The sequence below is a fragment of the Danio rerio genome, chromosome 15, assembly GCF_049306965.1.
Source record: "Danio rerio strain Tuebingen ecotype United States chromosome 15, GRCz12tu, whole genome shotgun sequence".
Lineage (NCBI taxonomy): Eukaryota > Metazoa > Chordata > Actinopteri > Cypriniformes > Danionidae > Danio > Danio rerio.
In genome coordinates this window covers 47306778-47322500 of record NC_133190.1, presented here as the reverse complement: position 1 = coordinate 47322500, position 15723 = coordinate 47306778, and the positions used below count along the sequence as shown (strand labels likewise).

At 38.6% G+C, this 15723-nt stretch overlaps 1 protein-coding gene and 1 long non-coding RNA gene across 14 annotated transcripts in view; one reads left to right on the top strand and one right to left on the bottom strand.

The window, feature by feature from the left end:
- LOC141377928 (uncharacterized) overlaps positions 1 to 11361 on the bottom strand; it is a 163357-nt gene extending 151996 nt beyond the window's left edge. For 3 of the 5 annotated variants that reach the window (XR_012391110.1, XR_012391113.1, XR_012391112.1), the window contains exon 1: positions 11311 to 11361. This is a non-coding gene — a long non-coding RNA (uncharacterized lncRNA). Of the gene's footprint in view, positions 1 to 10968; positions 11096 to 11310 lie in introns of all 5 variants that reach the window. The other 2 variants (XR_012391109.1, XR_012391111.1) reach the window with 1 other exon arrangement.
- The window catches only part of gria4a (glutamate receptor, ionotropic, AMPA 4a), a 202852-nt gene that overhangs the window by 152379 nt on the left and 34750 nt on the right, over positions 1 to 15723 (top strand). For all 9 annotated transcript variants that reach the window (XR_012390439.1, XR_012390438.1, XR_012390437.1 and 6 more), the window contains 1 exon segment: positions 14219 to 14417. Coding sequence is in view for 5 of the 9 variants with exons in the window: in XM_068213508.2 (XP_068069609.1) it covers positions 14219 to 14417 (199 nt within the window). In the remaining 4 variants the exon portion in view is untranslated.

The window sequence follows — 15723 nt, the reverse complement described above, 5'->3', positions numbered from 1 at the left end:
TTAGATGTCTGCGCTCCTCTGCTCGTCTCAGTGTGCGAATGAGACCGAATGCTGAATGTTGCACACTCACATAAGCACGCGGTCTTTCGCGCTTTTGGTATATGATGCAATAATCGTTTATCTCGATTAATGGTTTTTCATAATCGTTAGAAGCCATAATCAAAATCGAAATGGGATTCTGGATTAATTGCACAGCCCTACCGGTGACATCACTTTTCCAACGTGACACCGTCCCCAAATTAGTTTTTTGAAGTATTCATTTTTTTATTAATTATTTATTTGAATTAAATGGAAAATACAATTCAAAATAATTTACCTAAGATGAGCGTATGCACTAGAATTAAAATCTGAACATAGCTATAATGTGTCATATTTCATTTATCACGTGAGGAGAACGAGAGTGTGCAGTTTACAGAAAGAGAATTGGGGACAATTTAGTATCAAACCAAATGCAAAAAGTAGCTTAAGAGGTTAATGAGGCAATCTGCAAACTTTGCCTGAGAAAGGTCTATGGACAATAGTTTAACTATGGGTGGGTCCAGGGGAGTGCAAAGGAGGGTGGCTCAGTGGCTAGAGCCACTGCCCCTCTGCCCTCATTGGCCGAGTTGCCCCTCTCAGCAGGCACTTACCTCCCACCCCTCCCCCGCTCTTCACTTTGCGATCGCGTTAAGCACCTGTCCCTGTAATGCTGTGTTTACACCAGAAACGCGGAACGCGTGGATAAATCTCGCTATTCGCGAGTAAATAGCCACGTGAACATTTGAGTTTGCTCGCTTCATTTGCGCATTAAACCCCGCTTCATTCACACGTCAAATTCGCTTCAGAACAGACGCGGATTCGTTTAATGGGCAGGGCTTCCGTTTGCCCTGTGACTCTAGCTTTGTTGCTAAATGGCTAACATAGATTTTATAAAGAAAATAACAGGGTTTATGTGTTTTATGAAGACTGAAAAACAGCGTCGATACGTTTAGGGCTGTGTCCTAGTCCACTAGATCCTTTCAGAAGTGCATCCAGCTCATAAACTCCTCCAGAAACTTAACCTGGATGATGGAAGCTTTCAACGGTGCTTCTGACTGAGCTGAGCCCAGTTTGATTAACTTTTTGTCGGTGTCGGCTGGAGGATTTCCCCTGAGACACCTACAACAGACGATACATCACAACCACGCCCCCACAAGAGCAAGCTCCTGATTGGCGCGGCGCGAATGTCCGCTGAAGTTCAGATTTTTGAACTCGTACGAAACCCGCGTTAAGCGTGGCAAACGCACAAAACACTCAATCCGCGCCGTGCAAATTCGCACAATTCGCGTCATTCTCGCCACGCCATTTACGCGTATCTCGCGGCAGGATGTTTATTCGCGCGTTTACATTGACGTAACATGTAAATCCCTCGCGCTTAAAGCGCGTTCCGCGTCTGGAGTGAACGCAGCATAAGAGTCTGTGCATGGCACTGGGTGGGTCGCCAGTAGATAAGATCAATAGGCATAAATACGCAACGCATACTCTCATTTTAAAAATCACGCGCCCATCCTCTCACAATGTTTAATAATAAATAATCATATTTTTATTAAAACAAAAGGTGGCAGCATCTGAAGGAAACACAACTAATTTATACACGCACCTACTGGATGTTTAACTATGGGTGGGTCACGGGTAGATAAGATCAATAGCCATAAATATAGAACACACACTCTAATTTTAAAAATGACGCGACCATCATTTTACAATGTTTAATAATCTTATTTTTTATTAAAACGAGTGATTTAGCAATGCCACGCCATTAATAAACCAACTGCAGAGAAACAAAGCAACCCTTGAGGCAACCGCAGTGATCACTTTTTCAGAAGTTCAGCTCTTCTTTTTTGCACTTGCATCCTGTGTTTGTGTGTGTGTGTGTGTGTGTGTGTGTGTGTGTGTGTGTGTGTGTGTGTGTGTGTGTGTGTGTGTGTGTATTTTATCACTGAAGCCGCTCTCTTCAAAACCCGAAAGTTGCTTCATCTGGCCATATTTTGGCTTTTAATCTAATGAAAAGTTAATTTAGATGAGCCAATATTTAAAAAATGCATTAAAATAACCGTGACGTGCGGCCACAAATCGAATCTGAGGTCTGATCACATCTCTCTCTCCCGCTGTCATGCTGACATCGATACAAACGCCACACAAGTCAAGTCGCAAAACTGAGGTTGGTACCAGCTGACAGGTAGAATAGCTGAAGCCTTTCAGTCAAAATACAGCACTGAAATGAACAGGCATAAATGTCATTATGGGGTGTTGTGTGTAGAATGTTGAGGAAATACATGAATTTAATCCATTTTGGAATAAGCCTGTAACATAAACAAATGTGGAAAAAGTGAAGCGCTGTACTTTCCGGATACACTGTATAATTCTTGTTAGTGAGTATTTAAAGCACATTCAGCCTATTACAGTTTTTTCCAATTGTTTACACGCAATTACTTGTACTTCAGACACAATGACTACAACATGTAACTGATGCACCAACCCCCTGAATCAATTCTGCTAAACTACAAGCACAGTTCCTGCTTTACACTCAAATTGCAGGTTTAAAACACACTTTTTTCAAAACACTACACACAATTCTCTGCATTTTGCACAATTTTCATGCAGAAAATATTTTGTTTTCACAAGGAACACACTGTCATTCACAATTGTAAAGTCAGTTGTCCTACTTTGCATACTAACTCATCACATGAGTAAACACCTTTCACACACAATTGCAATTTAGAAATCAGAGCTCATCTGGTTCACAACTAGATTACTGCCCACCTATGTTTTTTTAGATGTTTATCTCCCCCTCATATTCTCCATATTCCTCAAACCTATTGAGGATTTTTTTTTTCTGCCTGGAGATGTAAAGTGTGTGACCGAAATCCACACACACGTATACCCCTTCTCCAAGCTATACCAGTTGATGCTTTTCGTGGCTGGATTCCCCATGCAAAGGGACATTTCCCCCACTACCTAGCCAGACCAAAACAGAAAAGGGGATGAAGTATAGCTGTTTTTATTTATTTGTTTATTTATTTTTTACTGTGACTATTCAGTATGTAGACCATATGTAGACCACGATATCTGCAACTTTGTGTTGGTTGGGATGAACACTGTGTACACTGTATTTGTGGGGTAAATACAGTAAAATGTATTTGGTATTTGTTTGTTTTGTATAAAAACAATACTCTGAAATATTTTACAATGCACTTCTGTAGGCCTACTGTCTGTAGTAAAGTGTAACACTGAACAAAAAACGGCTTACAGAAAGTCATAATGATGAATGGAGAAGAAGTGGTCAGAGTGTTTTACATTCAGCACATCAGTGTTCAACTGATCTTATGAATGTCTATTGATGTGATGGCTTGCGTGTCATTTGAAAACAAAAGACCATTTTTAAAAGAAATCACATTGTTTTGAACGTAGAGTTTCATTTTGCAAAAGAATTGAAGAGTTTTGCCCAATGTGTGCGTGTTTTGTGTGTAGAGTTCTGACAATATGAGACCCGCTTTCAGAAAATGTGTGTAAACAATTGGAAAAAACTGTAAAACTATATTACAGCAATCCCTGTTTCATTTCTTGGTTTATCGTTTATGTTAAAACCATCTGACCCAAATGAACGGAAAGTTCTATGCAAATCAATCACATAGGATTAAATATTATTTGAGCGTCATGATGCAGAATAAAAGCAGGCCGGTTGAGTAACAATGCTGTACAATCCCAGTGTGCCTGATCACATTAGTCTGCTCAAAAGCCAGAACTCAGAACCAGTCCAATGGGAAGCTGCGACCCAATAAATCCGTTTACGAAAATTCCTTCAGTGAATCAGATGCTATAAAAAGAAAGTGCACAGTGACAACAAACCACACCATCAGTGGATTCCCATCTAAAAATGACACACGATATCGCAGCAGAGCATCAGAGCGCTGCTTTATGACCTCTATGAGAGCTGCGCATCATCGTCGTCATGGTGACAGCACACGCTCAGACTCCGCATCAGCAGCTCTGAAGATGCTCATAAATAAACACAACCACACACAGCCAACAAAAGCACTGTATTATCAGCTCATCCAGCAGTAGGGAAGGGCATTTATACAGACCTAAAAATATACCATGATACTTTCTGGTATTTATTGTGATAACGATATTAATGAGGATTTAATTAGTAAGTATTAGAGCTGCACAATTAGTGGTAAAAAGATCGCAATCTCGATTCGACCCTCTAGACCAAACTCAGTCCTGGAGAGCCGATGTCCTGCAGATTTTAGCTCCAACTTGCCTCAACACACCTGGAAGGATGTTTCAAAGCCTAGTAAGAGCTTTGAAACGGGCCGGTAACAATCCTGTCTACTGTCCAGAGGGTCTCTCACGCTGGCCCAGGGCCATCGAGCAGTCCTTAATGTTGAGCCCTGCACATGTTTGAGAATAACAATAATAATATTCCACTCATATTAACATCTACAGAATCGTAAGAAAATCGTGATCTTTAAAAAAATAATTAAAAAATTGCGATTCTCATTTTAGCCAGAATCATGCAGCTCTAATGAACACAATAAGCAAACGCTTGTGGCAATATGTGCATTCATTTTATTCTTCAAGCCATCCAGGGAATTTTAAAAGCATAAAGTATATTTCTAACATAATGCTAATAGACCTAGACTTATTACTGTATTGAATCTTATAAAATAGCCTGATTTCTTTCTCCCTTTGTAATATGAAATGAAATCACGTCTGGTCACAAAAAGGAAATGATTTCAAACACTCGACTGATGAAGTAATTTTTAAAAAGTATGTCAGTAAATTTTATTGTAAACAAGCTCATACATGTAAAATTGCACGCATGCTACTGTAAAAAATGATTGCACCGACCGATTTTAGGCTTTATGGTTGTTATTATGTCTATTTTTTGTATCATAGGAAGAATTTTTACCGGTACACAGGTCCACACGGAATCTGTTTGGACAGAAATTATCGAGTAGATCTATTTGCTAATGTAAATGTGTCATGATCACCAGCGATCTAACCACCAGAGGTCTCTGGAAAACAAACACCAAATCTATGAGATGAATTTAGTATCAATATTATTTGCAAACGCAAACTCTGTCATCCACGTGCTCTGTTGATGTTGTATCTGCAGTTTTACATCCACAAACGAATGGCTTTACATCTGAGTGAATTTAAGATTTGCGCAAACATAAACATGTTCGTGAAAACAAATATTATGTTTTGCATTCATGCATCTTAATTTACTTGAGTGAAAAGGAAGTTTTGCATTTGCGGATCAGGTGATGCGCAAGTGTGAATTGACTTTTTGTTTAAATCTATGTTGCCGGCGTCGTTCGAATTTTGAGACTTTCTTTTCGCGGTTTTTAAGCTTTTCAGCAATCAAACATGTAATGGACTACAAAACCCAGTAATGCACCAAACACACATCAGTTCCTGATTCTGGCTGATTACAATCTCACAGCTGATGCTGCTTTTGCACTAATCACTGCACTATATATACAGCACACAAGGCCCCGTTTACACTAGTGCGTTTTAGTTTTAAAACGGCGTTTTAGAATGAAAACAATCTGCGTCCACACTTGCGTTTTACCCAGCGTTTCTGAACTGCTCTCCGTCCACACCAAAACGCTGAAAACGCACATCACGTGACCACACAGACACCCTCGGGCAAGCGCTGCAGCCCATCTACCCAGATGAGAGCTCTGCTAGTCGGACTTCTCATCAAGCATCTCCCGCTGGATCTAATCTCACTATATTTATTAAACGTGATATTTCACTCGGGATATTTCACTCATCTTGTTGTCTTTATCTAACGACATATTCCCTGACTTTGGGCATTGGAATCTATTACTTGTTCTCAGGTAACGTGTTTTGGCTAAGCGCAAAGATAAGTTAATGATTGATTCATGTAACCGCACGTAGCCTACATTCTGTATATTGACTGATCGCTTGCCTTTGTTTCCTATAATGTATAAACTTATTGTATGTTTTACTTTATAATGGCCATTATCGATTATTAAAACTGATATTCAGCAAAAGAGAGGGGATGTTTCGTATTTTCACTGAAATTGAAAGGAGGCAGTTGTTATCGGCTCCGTTTTGTTATAAATATCCACACAGTGAAGATGACGCTCATATATGCAGCACGACGCCTCAACATTTCTGCTGTCTGTTAAGTTGCTAATATTAAAATGAAAATAGGCAGTTCCTTAAATCATGTTTACATTTTATTGTTGAGAAAGTGAAACAACGTAGCCAGGGTGATGTGAATGAAGTTATAAAGTACACTGTTCCCTTTGAAGATTTACCCGTGTCCTCGGTATAGTCTGTTTTCCATATCAAACTGAGAAGAAGAGACTGCAGCCTTGATCAAACTTGCAAAGTCTGAACTTACACGGAGAGGATGCAGGACTGAACTGTGTGTGTTAGGCTACTTAATATTCAGGAAAAGCCCCAATCAGAGAGGCGAATGTCTGCAGCCCCGCCTCCGTTTTCAGATGTCTCCGTTTTCCATCATCCACACTGAGACGGAGCAGCAGCGTTTCGGAATTAAAACGGCCTCTCCAGCGTTTTCGAAACGCTCCGTTTTCGGCGCTCGAGAACTCCAGAGTAGTGTGGACGGTTGGTGTAACTGTAGCAAAACTTCTGCGTTTTCAAACTATAACACATTAGTGTAAACGGGGCCTGAGACGGAGCAGCAGCGTTTCGGAATGAAAACGGCCTCTCCAGCGTTTTCCAGCTCCGTTTTCGGCGCTCGAGAACTCCGGCGTAGTGTGGACGGTTAGCGTAACCGTAGCAAAACTTATGCGTTTTCAAACTAAAACGCACTAGTGTAAACGGGGCCTAACACACAGTTGTTGCTGAGTCTTGTTATCTGCATAGTGACATTACAATGTGTTTTCCTTTGTTTTGTTTTGATCCTCGCCTTGTTTTCTTGTTTTATTCCTGTCTGCTGCCTGCCTTGTGACCATCTGCCTGCTATTTTGACTATACGACTCTAGATTGCCCTCGTACATCTGTTTGCTCCTATGTTGATCATTGCTTGCCTGACCAGCCTGTCAATAAAACCCTGCACTTGCATCCGCACCCCTGTTGTCAGTGTCACATCCCTGGTTACAAAATGTGTGTAAATATAGATTTATTCAGTTTTTATATCAAATTCAGCTATATTACTGAATTACAATACTGTTTGTAAAGTAATATTTTCAATCTTTTTAAAATATATGAACAACTTGCTTTGTTTACCAAACAAGTGGATCTAATTGGATTTGCATTGTAAACCTTAAATAAAAGTTGAAAAGTTATTAATTTTAATTTAATATTTTAGGTTTTCAATTACTATACTCCCAAAATAAATGCAATTCTGCAAAGAAATGGCTGAAAAAAAATGTCTGCAGATTCTGTTTGGCCCTGGATATCAAGAGGTTTGTCCTTTAAAGGTGCGATTGTGCTCTCTCGTCAGTGCAGGTACTCTCTGAGGACGCGACTCTTCAGATGGGGTCAGCGCCTGACTCTCTCTCTCTGCATTTAAAATTTATTTCTGAGCAGTGCAGTGACAGTACAGACTACAGTCGCACACTTAAAATACGCAAAGCCTACTGAGCTGAACTATAATCGACATCATGACTTGACAGATTCAAGTCAAATTATTCATAAAAGCAGCAGAAAAACAGCTGACATCAGAAGCTTAAAGCAGACACTGTGACATCAGGTATTAAAGGGGCATTATGACATCAGTGCTGACAGACACACTCCCAATGCTGAACAATATATTAGTTAGTTTAAAGAACTGTGCGCACTAATAGGGCACAATAGCCAGGTTCTCCAATGGGAAACATTTTATAGCCGTTTTATTTTTTTTTTTTTTTAGACTCCAATGTTGTTTATGGATTGTAAATGCTTTTGTTGATGGTTTTGCACTAATACAATTTTTTTATATACACAATATGCATGTTTCTTTTGTAGAGGTTGCTTATTCAGAACAATAATGATGAAGACGTAGCTTAGCATAGTAAAAATATACTATAGTAATTTATAGTAAAAAAGGCGAGGCAGTGGCGCAGTTGGTAGTGCTGGCGCCTCACAGCAAGAAGGTCGCTGGTTTGAACCTCGGCTCAGTAGGTGTTTCTGTGTGGAGTTTGCATGTTCTCCCTGCCTTCGTGCGGGTTTCCTCCGGATGCTCCGATTTCCCCCACAGTCCAAAGACATGCGGTACAGGTGAATTGGGTAGGCTAAATTGTCCGTAGTGTATGAGTGTGTGTGTGTGTGTGTGTGAATGTGTGTGTGGATGTTTCCCTGGATGGGTTGCGGCTGGAAGGGCATCCGCTGTGTAAAAACTTGCTGGATAAGTTGGCGGTTCATTCCGCTGTGGCGACCCCAGATTAATAAAGGGACTAAGCCGACAAGAAAATGAATGAATGAATGAATTTATAGTAAACAAAAACTATAGGACTATAGTTTTTGAAGAACACTATAGTAAAGTACTTAATCAACTAAGGTAATTCCACAGTGCTCAGCATATACGAGTACATCCCATTTTAAAAATGAACGTTTTTCTCCATTTCTCCTTGAATATGGGTAATTTAGGTGCATTTGAACAAAACAGATTTATTAAACAGATATATTTATTTAAATTATATTTTTGTCACAGAACATCATTGGAAATGGAAAGATGATACATTTAAATTCATGCAAAATACTGCAAAACGAATTACAAACAACAACATTTCAACCAAATCGTATATATTTTTTTGCCATGTTTGAAAATATTATTTAATATTTTTTTCCTAACATATAAATTTGGGCTACTATTTTTTTTAAAGTTATTTTGTTAGATTAGCTCCAGATTTGGCTTCAGTACTGACTAATCTATTGTATATGTACACATATAATATTGTAAAGCATCCTATGGAAAATATTCATTCAAATAAGAGATTTGTGGGGGGGGTGTACTCATATATGCTAAGCACTGTATGTTTTATGGTAACAACAACTATACTAACGTTAATATAAAAATTACTCAATTCTGCAATAAATAAATGAAACTACAATACACCACAATGTATTTACAGTAGTAAAAGCTAAAGTATAGAACTGTTTATAATTTCACTATAACTAATACTACAATACGCATTCATTAAAATTCTTATTTAAACTGTAAAATAAACAAAGTCTATATTAACTAAAATTCTAATCAATAAATAATACAATTTATTGTTTTATGGTTAAACTATGTAGTATTTACTATGAATAACTATAGCATTTTTCCTGTTTGTAAAACCCTGGTATTATTTATAATAATAATAATAATAAAAATAATAATAATAATAATAAGCCTACAAATCGCATAATTTCAAACCGATTTTTAAATTAGAATGTAATCAGTGGTGTTCGTTCCAGGTTTTTTTACATTCACTTAAAATAGCACAAGAATTAAACACGCTGTATCATATCGCGCTGTATACATGCAGTTCTCCTCTGGGTAAACAAAATCAGCAGTTTAAATCATTTGCAGGCAAATAAAATAATCATCAGCCTATACTTTATTTTATTTAGAACATTACATTGCAATCTTGGAGTCAGAAAGTTAAAACATCAGTTTATAATCTAAATATTTAATGAAAAGATGTGTAGCAGTTCATTAACAAAAAAAAAAAAAAAAAACAGCCTAATTGAGCCCAAACAACGTTAAAATAAAAAAATCATGAAATAGCCTAAATATCTCCTTAATATAAATGTTTGATAGGCTACTTGAATACGCAGTACCGAGTGAACGAAATAATCTGGAGTAGCGGACAGTCTGCGGTTGTTAATTTCTGTGTTTTTTTTTTAAAGGCAACCGATTAATAAACAAAATAGTTAGACTTTCAATTTGATTTAATGATCAATTAAATAATAAACACCCTGCAAAAAAATCATAACAAACCTAAAATAATAAATAAAAGCAGATGTGCCTCAACACATTTCATGTTGCTTTAGCTCTTGTAAATTAGATTTTTATAAAGTGTACTTTTAAATAGCCTGTTACTTTACTTTTAAATATCACTGTTTTGTGCAATTTCATTCATTTATTTTATTTTCGGTGTAGTCCCTTTATTAATCTGTGGTCGCCACAGCAAAATAAACCGCCGTTTTGTGCAATTTTTTCATTGTAATTAAATAAGGATGTATTATTGGGATGGCATATGCCGAAAGAAAAGGAGTGAGTCAGACCTGTTTTTGAACACTTAACCTTGTCTATTTTTTATTTAAAAATCTTCTTTTTGAAACTTATTTCGTTTGTTATAAATTTTATCTTAATTGTAATGTATGTAATTTGTAGTTATTTACTAAATAAATAAATAGCCTAAATATTTGAGGTGAAATTAAGTGTGCACAGGGCCAAAAATAAAAATAATAAAATCACTACATGTATTGTCAGACTTTGTTAATAAATAAATCTTGGCTATTTTTGTCATTATGACTAGTGTTTTTCTTTAATAAAAAATAATTATTTATGTATTTGTAAAATATGCCTAGGCATAGGTTGAAAATTTGACTTATAGCAGCAAACATAACATCTTATTTTACACGCAGTGCTTATGTAAGACCTCGATCTGCTCGAAATTTGCAAACACATGACATATTTAATTTATAACACAGCAAACTTGACATCGCAGACAGATCATCTTTAAAACCAAAATGGCAAGAAGGTGTTCACTTGAAAGTAAAAGCAGACTTCATCCCGTAGCACTATTTATAAAAGCCTAGTGCTCATGGCCGCGAAATTCTAAAGCAAAACGTGTTCAAGAAAAAATATATAATTGTGACAATATTGATTAAGAAAGCTATTTTTAAAAAGACTCACATAATTGCATTTGTATATAATAATTGCGATTGTAATCCCTTTCTGACCTTTTTTCCTCTTGATATTCTTTCATTGCTAACTTAGTTAGATTTCAGTAAGAGGCTTAACGTTACCTGTGTGGCGCAGATGCAGTAAAGCTCTCGGTACGGATGTGATTGTAAACACGGAGGTTTGAGCCTTATTAAATCCAATCATCTAAAACTTCTCCAGGTTTCAAGAGTTTGTGTTGGTCGGTACAATCTGCGATAATAATAAAAAACATCGACTGATCCTCTCAGAGTTGTAACGTTACCTCAAAATCCCTTTCATTTGTTTATCCAGCGGCAATTCAAACAAACAGTAATAAAGCCCGCAGCGTGTGTTAATAACCGTCATTACACACATTTTTGCCGATGTGTACTTAAAAAAAACAACGTAAATCATCATAATTTTACTTTTATAAACTTGCCGCTTACCGTGAAACCCTACTGTTCGTTCCGCCCCCAACCTGTATCAACGCAGTAATTGGACAATAACAGCACGAGCACTGCCTTGTGATTGGTCTAATTCCAGATAACTCAAACCATATTCTAAACATGATTGGTTAGAATGTATACGCGAATATTTAAACCCAGAAACAGTTACACAATTCTTTTCCGACATTTTTTTTACTCTTTAACAATATTTCATATCTAAAAGGTAGAACTCTGTATAAAAAAACATTAAGATTGCTGTAGAAAACAATTGATTTTATGAGGTCAATTTTAATACAAAGCATTCTCTCTATTAATCAAATAACTGTAGTAATGCTTTAAGTTTTAATTGTATTCACATTCCAATCTAATTCAGTGTTAGTTGCTTATGATAATCAGTGTGAGATAATATACTATAGTTTTTCATTGGGAGAGTGTTATCAGAATGCGTCTGACTTTGTTAAATGGACCAGAAACCAAATAAACTGATAGATTTGTTTCTTCTGAGGAAATCCAATAAGAAATGGAGTAATTTGACTTGACACTCAATTGGGCAGCTCCATTTACATTTTTACCAGCATTTATTGTTGAGGAAACCTTTCCATTGCCTGCGGCGTATCACAATATAATATGCATTTGCCTGGTGTTTTAGGGTAATTAAATTTTACTATGGTGTTTGAATGTATCTCCGAGATGTGTCCTGTTATTGATGAACTGTGTTTCAGTAGATTACTCCAAGAAGGAGAATGGCACGCTTTTAACGAGATCTAATTTTTCTGGATTTACTGCAGGTTTTGCAGACGTGCTGCGGTCTTATAATGAGAGTTCTGTCACTTGAAATAGTGTAAAGTCATTTCTAAAGTGCAAATGTAATATCCCCATCTTGCAGAGTGAGAAAATTAAGTCTTAAATGATGACAGAAAATGCTAAATGAAACATCGCATATGTTACTCTTCGCCAATGCTGTTTTGTTTTAGTCATGACTGATGTAGGACTCCAAATAATATTACTAGATCTCTGTACCTGTTCTTAATTGGTGATTGTTTGTCGGCTAAATGGAAACCACAGATTACAGATGTGATATTTCATACGGCATAATGTGAAAGTTGTCTTTGGAAAAGCAATCAGATGAAGGCACATCAGGTTCACAGACTGATACTGAACAGTAACAAATCCATTTTTATGCTTCGTTACGTGCCAGGCTTACACATTTCTCCTTCAGTGGTTTAAAATCAGCATGAAACAGAAGCTGTGATTGTCTTTTCCATCCTTCACTGTTAAAATCTTAATAATATATCACAATATTACTGTTTTAGGGCGAGGCAGTGGCGCAGTAGGTAGTGCTGTCCCCTCACAGCAAGAAGGTCGCTAGGTCGGTGGTTCGAACCTCGGCTTAGTTGGCGTTTCTGTGTGGAGTTTGCATGTTCTCTCTGCCTTCGCGTGGGTTTCCTCTGGGTGCTCTGGTTTCCCCCACAGTACAAACACATGCGGTACAGGTGAATTGGGTAGGCTAAATTGTCCGTAGTGTATGAGTGTGTGCGTGTGGATGTTTCCCAGAGATGGGTTGTGGTAGGAAGGGCATCCGCTGCGTAAAAACTTGCTGGATAAGTTGGTGGTTCATTCTGCTGTGGCGAGTCCTGATTAATAAAGGGAATAAGCCAACAAGAAAATGAATGAATGAATGAATATTACTGTTTTCAAGAGTTCACACTTAGATATTGCTTGACAACTGTAAGCAGGTTTGGCATGCTGTCCCGGGAGAGAACCCTGAGCTCGGAGATAGTTGAGCCCAGGGCTCCCACCAGGTCCATAGAGCATGTGAGGGGAGTACGAGATCAGGTGGTTCTCGAAAGCTCCTCTTTTTGGAAAGGAGGAGAAAGGGGGTGGATGGGGGGTTTCTTCGGAAAACGAAAATAAGGGAGTAATATCTAGCTAGGCTACTTATAGTGAGTTATGATAGATCTGATTGGCTAACTAATGAGTGTAGATAGACGGCCAGCTGCAGTCAATTATATCACGTGCTCCTCTCGAAATTAGTTTGAAAAACTTCACTTAGCCGTATTTTTGGACAAATGAATGGAGTTTGTATTTCCATTTGGGATATTGCATAGTTTTGCTGCTCTTAAATGTGGAAAAACATTCATTATTACAAATGTAAATAGATAAATGCTGGGTTGTTGTAATCCAACATTGGGTCAAATATGGATTAACCAACCATGGGATCCCACATCCTCCCTGGCCAAGCTCTGGCCCACACAATCAGCTTTTGCTTGGCCCACATGCGGCAGTGAATTATGGTACACGACTAGACCAAGTCTGGCTTCCAGACAACGGCCAAACATGGACCATATCTGGGTCAAGTCTCAAGTTAATAACCCATAACTAAGCCTGAACTGGGCCAGATATGTTGGTGTGTCACGGCTGCAATAAAATTGATAAACCCATGATTCATTGCAATTTAGGTTAGCTATAGGCGTGCTTTTTCTCAAAGCGATCTGATCAGTAGAATTTTTTTCTTTTTTGAAATAAATAAATAATTTATTTAAAAATTTATTTATTTGAAATAAATAAATAATTCTGACTTCAACTGTATATAATATACATATATATTCAAGTCCTGATTAAGAGGTAACGTCCGATTTCGATCGAGTCTGAAACCATGTGATCGGGCTTGAATTCTGATCACGTGATTGGATCTGGACATCCCTACTTTAAACTATTAAAAATGTTCATAAAAGTCACTTTTTCAACCTTTTAAGGTTAAAAGTTGTTAAAAGAAAGATCAAGGTCCCATAATGCAAATCAAAAGGACAAATAAATGGGGCGAAATAAAAACATGAATCATAAAATACGGAAAACTGCTCATTTGCAGGTTTTTTTTAACAGTGTATGCTCTTTCTCTCTCTCTCAGGTCTCTGTCTGGGCGCATAGTCGGAGGAGTTTGGTGGTTCTTCACTCTCATCATTATTTCCTCCTACACTGCAAACCTGGCAGCTTTCCTGACCGTGGAGAGAATGGTGTCGCCCATCGAGAGCGCAGAAGACCTGGCCAAGCAGACAGAGATCGCCTACGGGACTCTCGATTCGGGCTCCACCAAAGAGTTCTTCAGGGTGAGACAACAACTGTAATGCATACGATAATAATAAACATTTTACCTGCTTTTAATCTAGCCGAAATAAAACAAGTCAGACTTTCTCCAGGTTGGAGGAAAGTCCTTAACCCAGGTGGAGGAGTTCAAGAATCTTTGTTCACAAGTGAGGGCAGGGTGAAACGCGAGATTGACAGGCGGATTGGTGCAGCAGCATCAGTAATGCGGTCAATGTACCGGTCCGTTGTAGTTTAGAAGGAGGTGAGCCGAAAGGTAAAGCGTTTGATTTACCGGTCAAGCTACGTTCCTACTTTCCCCTATGGTCATAAGCTTTAGGTCATGAACGAAAGGACAAGATGTCGGATACAAGCGGCCGAGATGAGTTTCCTTCAAAGGGTGGCAGGGCACACACTTATAGATCTCTGACACCCGGGAGTAGAGCTGCATTTGTGCATTTGTTTTGGATGACTCATGGACGCCTTCTTAGGTAGGTGTTCCAGGCATGTCCCACTGGGAGGAGACCTCGAAGAAAACTCAGGACATGCTGAAGGGACTATGTCTCTCGGCCGGCCTGAGAACACCTTGGGATCCCCCCGTAGGAGCTGAAGGAAGTGTCTGGGAAAAGGCAAGTCTGGAGTTCAATACTAACTGTGCGTTCACACCAAAAGCGGAGAGAGCGTCCAAGGTCGCTCTGGCCACCCTGGCAACAACATAGTCTGCCTTCAGCTCCGGCGTCGAGAGAATCAAATTTCATTGATCTCATATTTAAAGAGTTGCCGTTGCAGCATATCAGTTACATTCCTGCATAAAACATGCTTTCTAGCATGAAAATGTTGTGTAACGGAGGCCAGCTAGTAAGTGCTGTGCAGGTAAACCTCACTCCTCTGACTTCTAAAGGTGCTCTAGCGACAGACAATAGAAGCCTTGGTCTTTAACCGCCTTGGTCGCGGAACTGACTACCATGCGGAAGGTTGACGGTTCGATACCAGCTTGGAGCGGGTTGGGTGGCGTAGGATGGCGGGGTTACATTGGTGCCGAGACTTGGATGGGAGTGAGGTTTAGGAAGGTAAGTGTAACGGATGCCAGCTAGTAGGTGCTTTGCAAGTAACCCTTATTCCTCTGACCTTTAAAGGTGCTCTAGCAACAGACACTAGACACCATGGTCTTTAGCCTCCTTGGTAAAGCGACCGACTGTCATGCGGAAGGTAGCTGGTTCGATACCAGCTCGGAGTGGGTTGGGTGGCATAGGACCGGTGGGGTTACAGTTGCACACTTTTTATCAAATTCATTTAACAATGAATCATCAAGTTGCGTGTGCTGTGGCTTTG